Source organism: Scophthalmus maximus, chromosome 2 (genome assembly GCF_022379125.1).
Source record: "Scophthalmus maximus strain ysfricsl-2021 chromosome 2, ASM2237912v1, whole genome shotgun sequence".
Classification (NCBI taxonomy): Eukaryota; Metazoa; Chordata; class Actinopteri; order Pleuronectiformes; family Scophthalmidae; genus Scophthalmus; species Scophthalmus maximus.
The window spans coordinates 14,626,183-14,635,568 of record NC_061516.1 but is presented as its reverse complement, the minus strand read 5'-3'; the positions used below and the strand labels follow the sequence as shown (position 1 = coordinate 14,635,568).

The following is a 9,386-nucleotide window of genomic DNA, read 5'->3' as shown; positions in this document are numbered from 1 at the left end:
AAAGTGGTGAGGGGATGTCCCAGACACATGAGAGGTGGTTTGATGTCAATAAATTCATAAATGAGTGAGCTATTGAAAATGTAAACATTCCATTTGAAAGTTTTTTATTACATTCTTTTTTAACTCTCAGGTGTGAAATACTAAATGGCTGTCATTCTGTATAATGACAGTGGTTTGACATTCCTATGTCTTAAACAACAAAGTTATTGAAGATTGAAATGGGTCGTCCCTGACAACGCCTATAGTGACATGCGCAGTGGGCAGACATTCAATGCCTTGTGCTCTCCACTGCATCGTCATCTTTGGTGTTAGTGGTGATAGTTTGAGACAACTGCGGTGATAGTTTGAGACAAAGTAGACTACTGTATTTACTCTCATGAACGATCCATTATGAAACACAGTGTGGATGTTGGCCTGGGGTTGGCGCGGTTATATGGAAAAAGGTGAAGTCTGCTTTGGTGAAATACAGATTCACACCACATGGTGGCGTTCGACTACACTCAAAGAAAATGTCTGAGGAGGATTTAAAAATGCAATAGGTAGTTGTACATCACTAAGAGTTAGCGTGCTGATCAAGATTACATGTGACAAATTTAACCTTATGTTTCAATGCATTGATAATTGATTTAAATTTGCTACACTTGATAACAGCTTGAGGAGTTTCACATTGTATTTACACCTGAAAACGAGCAAGTGTAACAATGCAAATTGCCGCATTTCAAATCACTACAATTAAGACAGGGTGTTTATTGATCTTGTGTAGATGGGAAGTGGGCGAATACGACCAGTGAGGAGATGAGGAGGCTGTAGATACTGATGATGTAGAACTGGGGCTTCCTTTCGAGGATCAGATAGACCGTGTTCTGATACTCCAGGTCATCTGGAAAATACCGTTTGGTGATCATCTTCCAAATGCACAATAGCCCACTCGCCATTCTCTGAACGGTGAAAAAATAATAAGCTGGAGAAAAACGCTCTGTCTTGAATGTTGGGAGTATTGAATGTGGATGTTCTACCAGTGAAACTCTGTATAGCCCAGATTACATGTTCAGTTTGTTTAACATTCAATTCAAGATTACATTTTTTGTCTCATGGGGGTTTTCACACCGATTTTGCATTAAATTGATTCAATAAGTCATGATGCACAAAATAAAATATTTATTTAAAAACATGGCACAATGATATCAAGACAATATCCTTCCGAGCCATCTACCTCTAACAAGACTTTCTAATAAATAAGTCATAGTAGGAAGAATAAGGCTTTGATTCAGAGCATGCTGGCTCAGGTTACATGCACAGGTTCATAAGACATAGTACATGCACGGCAACTTATCCAGACTTAAGTAGATACGTTTTTCATGCAGTACATGATGATTCATGTAAGCCCATGAAAAATGGACACTGAACCTTCTTTTATTGCTATTTATGAAAATAGTCATTCATAGTCCCCGTGGCTCCATTTAATACATACAATGCTGCAGAAGTTTGATGTGAAAAGATTTTTGCTTCAGTAGAACTAACCTTCTCAGCACTGCGATGAATTGGTTTCAGCATTTTCCCTGAACTACTATGACCCCAAGTCTGAACTAGGTCTAAGAACTAAGTAGAAAACAGACAAATGATAATTATATTTTGTATGATTTGTATAATGAGAATGATAATGGTGTTGGTGGTTATTATTCAAATCACCAATTTCTTTTACCCGATCCACCCATTTAAATTACATCCAAAGAACATAAGCCAAAACAATGAAGAACTTACTAGCAGCATTTCTGAATGAAACCCCTCAGCTGCATCACAAATACACGTCTGAGCTGTGAACACGAACACAGACAGATCCGGTGTTAAATATCTGTCATCAAAGCCCTGCTGCACAGATTTAACTCAACCCTGAATCTGAGACTATTGGAGTCAAGGAGCAAGAGCACTCGGCCTTACAGACAGCATGAGGTACAGAGACCTTTGGAAAAGTTTCAACAGACAGTAAGGATTTTTTATTTTTTTTTACCATCTAATGAGGGACATATTTGTTGCTCTGGCCGGGAAATGGAAATTCTGGCACCTGTCCATATTGTCCATTTAGGAAGATCCACACTGTGCCAATGATGAAGAGGGAAAAGGCAGCCCAGAAACACACCTTGTCAATCATCTTCCCAATCAGTACCCATCTTTCAATTTCCTGCATTTGGAAAGAAAATTAATAGGGAATTAATAATGGAGATGACTGTTTGCCTGAAAGAAACCTGACACGGAACATACATGTATGTAATAATAAGCATTCTTAGCCTAAAAGTCATTTCAATTGCATATAATCTGCCGGCTTGGCAGATGAAGTTTGAAGCAACACTCACAGATCCGATGTTATTTTGTTGTTTTGTACTCTCAGCAATGAAGTTGCAGGCGTCCACACATTGCTTGATCTCAGGTGCAGATTGGGACAAACTTTTATAAAGGTTGGCCGTGCTGCTGACGTCTATATTATCCACTGAGGGAGAAGGAGACACTGACAGTTAGAAAACAGTTCAGTACCACATCTCCTGAGGTAGACTGTGGTAACTTTATGGTGACGAAGCTAAAAAATAGAAGGTGTTAAACAACATATATTAAACTTGTAATGAACAAATAAGTATACTGATATAAAACAACATCTTTTAAAAAAAGAAAAGGCATTCTACCAATCGATCGCGTGAGGCCGTGTCGCTCTCTTTGTTTGTCAAACATCATCTCACTGCGAGGTTGTTTCATCACATATTCCTCCGCTCTCTGCATGAGGCCGAAGGAGCTGCGTCGCCGCTCCCTCACTCCGTTTACCGCGGTTGTCACTTCACTGTCATCCACCAGCGGGGACATGAACAGGAAGCGAGGTACCAACTCGAGGAACACCTGAGAGAAACAGAAAAAAAAATTACAGCAGTCAGGTCACATACGATTAAATGACACCGGAATAGTCAAATTTGACTCAGCTGCATATGTACTCACGTGTTTGATGGTGTAGGACATGGTGTGAGTGTTGGGGCTGCGCAGGGAGAAGTTCAGCACCACAATTTGATTGGTAGCAATGAGAGTCGTGACGCACATGACAAAGATCAGGTACCTAGCCAAGAAATTAGACAAGAACTATGTTGGAGAAGAGACTCAAACTGTATGGGTTAAAATAAGGACGGGTCGGGGGGTCCCTGCAGAGGTCGGTAGGTCAAACACACACTGACTCACTTGCCGATCAGAGGGACAGAGAGAGACGTCTCAGGGACCTTCTGAGCAATAAGAAAGAGGAAGACAGTCTGCGCCAGCAAGACAGAGATGGCCACGGTCAACTTCTGCCCCCCAGCTGTGAGAGGGGACAACAGAGACTCAGGAGACAGTCGACCAAACCCACAGTGAGTAACTATCATACTCACTGTGGCACCAAATACTCTGAGTGCACTCTGGCACTATGAGATCAGTTAAAGTTGCATATTCTAACAACATAATATGATAACATAGCTTCATTAAGGGATTTGGCTTAGAATGACTACATATTCTTAATTTAGGTTATACATACCGTCCTTGAACCTCCTGGAATGAGATCCATTAAATGCTTATATAACAAATAAAATACCTGCCTTCAATCCTGGTTCTTTTTCATTATCATTAGTATGAAGTAACTAATATAAATGATCAATTCGTTGTACGTCCAAGCACAAAAAATTGTGAGGTATTTCAGCATCTCTGTGATACTGCCCCATATGTCGTAATAGCCATGGGCATCGTGGGGATTATGACATAATGACGCAGATTGGAAAATGGCCTCACTGACCTTGTGCAGGTAGGAAGTACGCCAATACGACCAGAGAGGAGATGAGGGAACAGGGCAGGATGAGGTTGATGATGTAGAACAGGGGCTTCCTTTGGATGATCAGATTGAACAGGATCTCCTGATACTCCAGGTCGTCCGGGGAATACCGTTTGTTGATCATCTTCCTGGCTGGACGATGGACGATAGCCCACTCGCCATTCTCTGAACAGTGAAAATGTAATAAGCTGGAGAGGAATTGTGTGTTTTGAATGTCGGAGTAGTACTGAATGTGGCTGTCCTGTACCCGTGAAAGCCTCTGGGTCGATGTCCACCCACTGGATAGCCTGGCCATTTTCATTTAAGGCCAATATGAGGTCCACTTCTTTGGCACTGTAAGTCTGGGATCTATGGATGTGGCAGTGGGGGAAGAATAGCATTGATTATAAAAATCATCACCATGTAGTGTAGGTGTATAATGATGATATAATTGTACCACACCTGAATGCAAGCGTGCAGTTCTGATAATCAAATGGGAAGTAGGTGATCTCAATGGCACAAGTGCTGCGATAGATAGCAGGAGGTAGCCAGTACATCCACCCAGTGTTGTTGATCAACACATTGGCATAGTAAGCCACGTCAAACTTGCCATCAATGCTGCAGAGAAAGAGATCAAATCAGAATCGGAACCAGAAATAACAAACAAACTAAATAATGGTATAATGAGATTGTGAGATGAGTTGTAGGATCGCTCTCCGCATTGTTACTGCCTTACTTGTTCTCAAGGACAATGTCAGGAAGCCACACAGTGTTGCATGGGACACGAATGAGATCGATGCCATAATAGTCAGATGTGTTCCAAACAAAGCGATAATCAGTCCATTGCTGTAGATAAAATCGGAGAGAAAGGTCACCAACCACATTAAAAAAAGAGGCTGAATAAGTGACTAATGAAGGCAAAATTAACAGTGCAACCAAAAGCCTTCCTGTGATTTCGACAAACAAAATCAAAAGTATGATGAGCGAAAAAACTCACAATCTCAATCCACACGTTGGTTGTCAGAGTCTCCGTCTTTTCATTCTATGGAACAAGTGAAGAAGTATTATCAGTATTTGAGCTGTGGGTGTTAATTGTGCTCTTTACCACTTTCACCATGCAGTTACTTTAGTGACCTGACAGCCATTACATTGTGGTCATGTCTAAAACCCTGGCCAGAACGATGATTAATACCATCGTCCTGTGGGAATCAAAGTAAACCTGTTTGTTGTGCTCCTTTTTTGAGTAATTGGCTTGGGCAATAACTTATGTATATTTCCGTAATTGTGCAGCAGGACCTTGTCACAACAAGTGGGAAGAGCCAGCTCTCACCAGAGAGATAAGGTTAGTGAGGGTCAGCTTGATCTGAACCTCCAGCTTGTCGTCAGGATGAACCACAGGTCGTATGTTCTTCTTGTAGTCTTTGAACAGGTCGCCGATCAACTTTGACTCTTCGTTGCACTGCACTGCGTGAAGAAGAAGATGAGAAACGGGAGTGAGTTCATATGTGCATATGTGTCGGAGTTATGTTTGATCAATATTTCATGGGAGGAGGGGGACAAACATCTAAAGTAGCCGACGACAGTTAAATAAAAGTGAATATGATGTCCAGGATGGGATCACGGAAAAGAACTACAGGTTATTAAATATGTACCAAACTTGAAAAAGCAAAAACCTGAACTTGCTTTTTGCGTACATTGAGTGATTTCTGGAAGAAGAAATGACAAATTCTTATTTTGCTCATTTTTGCTGCCTTATACGGGAATGACTATTGACATGTGGTGGCTGATGTAAATCAATGTTAGCAAACAGCTGGATATTGCTGTGTTCCCATCGTGCAGCAGTCTGCTGTCTCTATTATCATTAATATTCCATACCATTTACCATTATCCTGTAATTATCTTTGAAGTAAAAACACATATTGGATAAAGATTTGGCAGGAGTCCAGAGACAATAACATGCACATGTAGTATTATATATAAATTACTCTCCTTGGCTACACTTTATTTCAGAATAAACTTCAGGAGAGACTAAGAGTAAGGAAGGCAGAGGTTATTTCCGACCCCTTGCCTCTTCCCTCCCAGCTGTCTCTATACCCATAGCTCGGATTACACAGCAGCTGGGAAACTCTAAACTAGGACTTCTAGTCACACTCAGGTCATCCACAATAATCATCAATATCAACACTGGGCAAACACGGTGGCGGCGACACATACTACAATGCAGCAAACATGCCGTCTTCCAAGATCGACCCACTCCCTGGTCTGCCTGCTCCAGTCAGACACAAATACATCACGTGGATTTGAGCTGTAATCATAATCCTCCCATGAGACAGTTTGTGTGGTGGGCAGTGTGTAATGACGGTGGTCAGATGTCTCACTTCCCAAGGCAATTGTTAATTATTGAATATTGCTAAGTACTACACTTGTCACGTGGATGGGTGAACAATACTCAGTGAAACTGAAAATGTGAGAGTGTAAGTTGAGATGTGTAATGCATCTCTTTAGGCCAATAAGCCTAAATTGCCTGTGGTCGGTAATGATCAGTAAATGCTTAGAATTTGTCAGCATAGTTTTTCTAAACAGTAAGTATTGGCAATCTGCAGTGAGTTTTTAAGTGCGTCATGTGCGTTGCACAGTATCTTGTGTGCTTCTAAATGAGTCAGCCAACTCAAGTGGAATAGTTTATATCAATATGTGGGTGCGATGTTCTCTTGCCGTCTGTGCCTGGTCACTTCCTGCAGCTGACCAGGCACAGACGGCACATGTCAGCCTGCTCACTCAGAGAGAGTGAAGATGGGAAACTGGAGGCAGAGTGTGCAGGTGACCGCTGAAGGCATCAAATGGTGAAATGCGGTGGATATCTCAAACCTGTGGCTGATTCAATCTGCATCACTAGATGCGGATCTAACACCAGCTTTAAGTGAGAGGGTGTTTTCTCTGTGATTTTGCTAAACTGAGCCTTTATCGCAACAAGAAGGCAGGCAGCATAAATGTCAGACCAACATGGCAACACAAGTAAACATTACAACATCCCTGTTTGACAGCCAAGCTCACCCCCGGATGACTGTGACCTACTACCCAGTGCACACTTCTATTCATGGGAACGTTTTAAACGGGGAAAGCAGAAGAGATTTGATCGTGATCTAGCAAGAGGACAAAAGGATCTGGTCCATTTTCCCGTACACGTCTTCTCCGGCGGGAGGTTTCAGCTCAGCATCTCTTCCCAGTACACCATGTTCTGATCATAACAACTTGATGAGGAGTGAAGGAGGAGAGGAGTTTGCTGCAAATATCACACCTAATATGACACCTCCACTGAGTTTGACTCCATAATAACAGCTGCTGCTTCATGTGTATGGAGACCAAATGGCTGACAACAGCTTCAGCTCAACTTCATCGCACGTTTGTGTCGATTATGTCGGTAAAATCCGCTAACTCACATGACACTGTGATGATCTGTGAAAATGTGAAAAAGAACATAACCGGGACAGAGTCTGCATTGTTGCACCAGTTTGACAGTGCTCTGTCTTATTTTCAGGACCTCAATGTACGCTGTGTTTTGTCAGGGAGCAGTGTTTGGAAATGGACACCAACCACAAGCACTGTTACCAAACTCCCAGTTATATATGAGACATGTGGCATTTTAAGCACGTCAGACCAATAATATCAGGAGGATGAATCTTTGACTACCCCCAGTGACCTCTGCCAAGGAGATGGACTCGAGAAGCTTTTGCCCACAATGGTTTAAAGCAGCATGCCATCTCATTTCATCCCAAGGAGCGGTCATTTTATGTCCCCGAAACCACATTTCTTATTAAACAGAGTTTCACTATGTCTTCTGATGAAGCTGTTGCCTTTCTGGCCCGTTGTTCCGGTTGCAAAACATCACATGTGCCAGCCACATTCACAATAAACCCTCTTGGACGGACTTGTGTTACTATGGGGGATCTGGAGTGTTACACACTCCAGTAGTGCTGCTTGCCAGGCAAAGCACAGACGATTATCTGCAATACTTGTCTAATCAAGTCAGTTAGTTGAGTTATTTGTTACCAACTGATAAATTACATTATTTGACAGATGATCCATGTCAACAATTGTTTTTTAAAGCATGCCTTAATGTCACATGAGCAAAGACGAAACCCAAACATGTGCTGTGTACTGTTTTTTTCTTGTATGCCAAACTTTTTAAAAATCAAAGTAAGTCCAATTATTAATTTGCAAGTGAACAGATGTGCATAAAAATTCAACTATTGACAGCATCATGTTTACATACTATAAGATGTGGACATACTGGACGTCCACTTGCAGATAGGCAATTTCTGCTTCCTACATTGAATAAAATCTACACAGATTGCAAATTGATAATTTGCATAGTGTTTTAAAAATTTCAGGATTTAGAAGTAAGACAGCATGTCAGTTAATAAGAGTTTCAGAGCTGCCTGCATATGACAGGCAGAAGATCATTTTTGATAGATAAGAAGGCAGCATGCCAGTCGATGACGAAGTGCCAAAGGTTTGCAACTGCGCCACTTACCCTGAACCATTAAGCCCCCGAGAATTGTTACAACTCCAAAAAGTATCCCAAAACTGTGCGCTGCCATCATAATCCAAGACCCCTTCGCGGCCCAGCACAGCAATATTTTTAATGATAAAGTTTGAGAGAGAGAAAGAGGGAGACAGTGAGAGTAGAGACAGGGAGAAAGAGCCCAAAATCCCCCCACCAAACCCCCGAGTGTCGCCCACCCCCGGCTGTCGCTGTCCATGGCTCAGATTACACAGCAGCTGGGAAGCACTAAACCAGGACTTCAAGTCACACTCTGGTCACTAACAATAATCATCATCATGATCATTGGACAACTTCTATCTGTGGTGATGGCAGTTATATTTCATCAAGGCCATAAAACATTGTGCTCCAATATCCCTGTAATATTACTATAAGTTGTAGTATGTGTTTCTCTTGATGATATATATATACAGTATATATATATATAGTATATATATAGATCTCCAGCAGCACATTGTCAAAGTGATGCAGACTTTGCATGTTCTTCTTGATTTTATGTGTGTAACTTATATGATAATAGAATTTAGGTACGTGTGTGTGTGTATAGGCTGGATCCTGTGAGCGCAAAGACAACTCTGCACAGTCCAAACCAGATTTTCAGGATTTTTTTTTTTACTTTTTCAAATTTTCAATTATGATTAATACTGTGAGTGTCATAGTGTAAAGAGAGTCACTCGACAGCGTCAAGGGCATCAGACTGATTTTTGGAATGTGCCGTGTGAATCGTACAGTATGGGATGTCCTTCTAAATATACAGTCAGGGAAACAGAGATGAGCATCTTTAAGGTAACTAAAGCCTCCAGAAGGCAGATTGTGTGTCTCACACTCAGTTAGAGCTAAGATCCAGAAGAAGAGCTGGATCCTGTCAGCTTCAAATCCAAGTTCACAGGGCACGGCAGCAGAATACCGCTGTAGTAAAACCATATAAATTTATTTTTATATTTAGTTTTTCATATCTAGTGTTATAAATAGAGCCACATCCAGTGAAGCCAGTGTAGAGTCAATGCAGTT

At 41.5% G+C, this 9,386-nt stretch overlaps 1 protein-coding gene across 1 annotated transcript; it reads right to left on the bottom strand.

Annotated features, from left to right (window-relative positions):
- Positions 1-1,141: 1,141 nt before the first annotated feature.
- Positions 1,142-8,526, bottom strand: chrne (cholinergic receptor, nicotinic, epsilon). The gene is made up of 12 exons (XM_035627256.1): positions 8,346-8,526; positions 5,142-5,275; positions 4,809-4,853; positions 4,548-4,657; positions 4,274-4,429; positions 4,080-4,180; positions 3,797-3,997; positions 3,214-3,328; positions 2,980-3,094; positions 2,676-2,883; positions 2,352-2,485; positions 1,142-2,179 (listed from the first exon to the last, which is right to left on the bottom strand). The coding sequence occupies exons 1-12, from the start codon at positions 8,413-8,415 to the stop codon at positions 2,012-2,014; spliced, it is 1,557 nt and encodes a 518-aa protein (XP_035483149.1). The 5' UTR covers positions 8,416-8,526; the 3' UTR covers positions 1,142-2,011.
- Positions 8,527-9,386: the final 860 nt, after the last annotated feature.

What these genes read in the sequence shown, in the direction of transcription:
- chrne (XM_035627256.1), bottom strand. Translation starts at nt 8,415, where the DNA reads ATGATGGCAGCGCACAGTTTTGGGATACTTTTTGGAGTTGTAACAATT. An exon ending in TGTCCTACACCATCAAACAC is followed by an intron (nt 2,884 to 2,979) that starts GTGAGTACATAT and finishes TGTTTCTCTCAG; the next exon opens with GTGTTCCTCGAGTTGGTACC. An exon ending in AACAAAATAACATCGGATCT is followed by an intron (nt 2,180 to 2,351) that starts GTGAGTGTTGCT and finishes TTCCAAATGCAG; the next exon opens with GAAATTGAAAGATGGGTACT.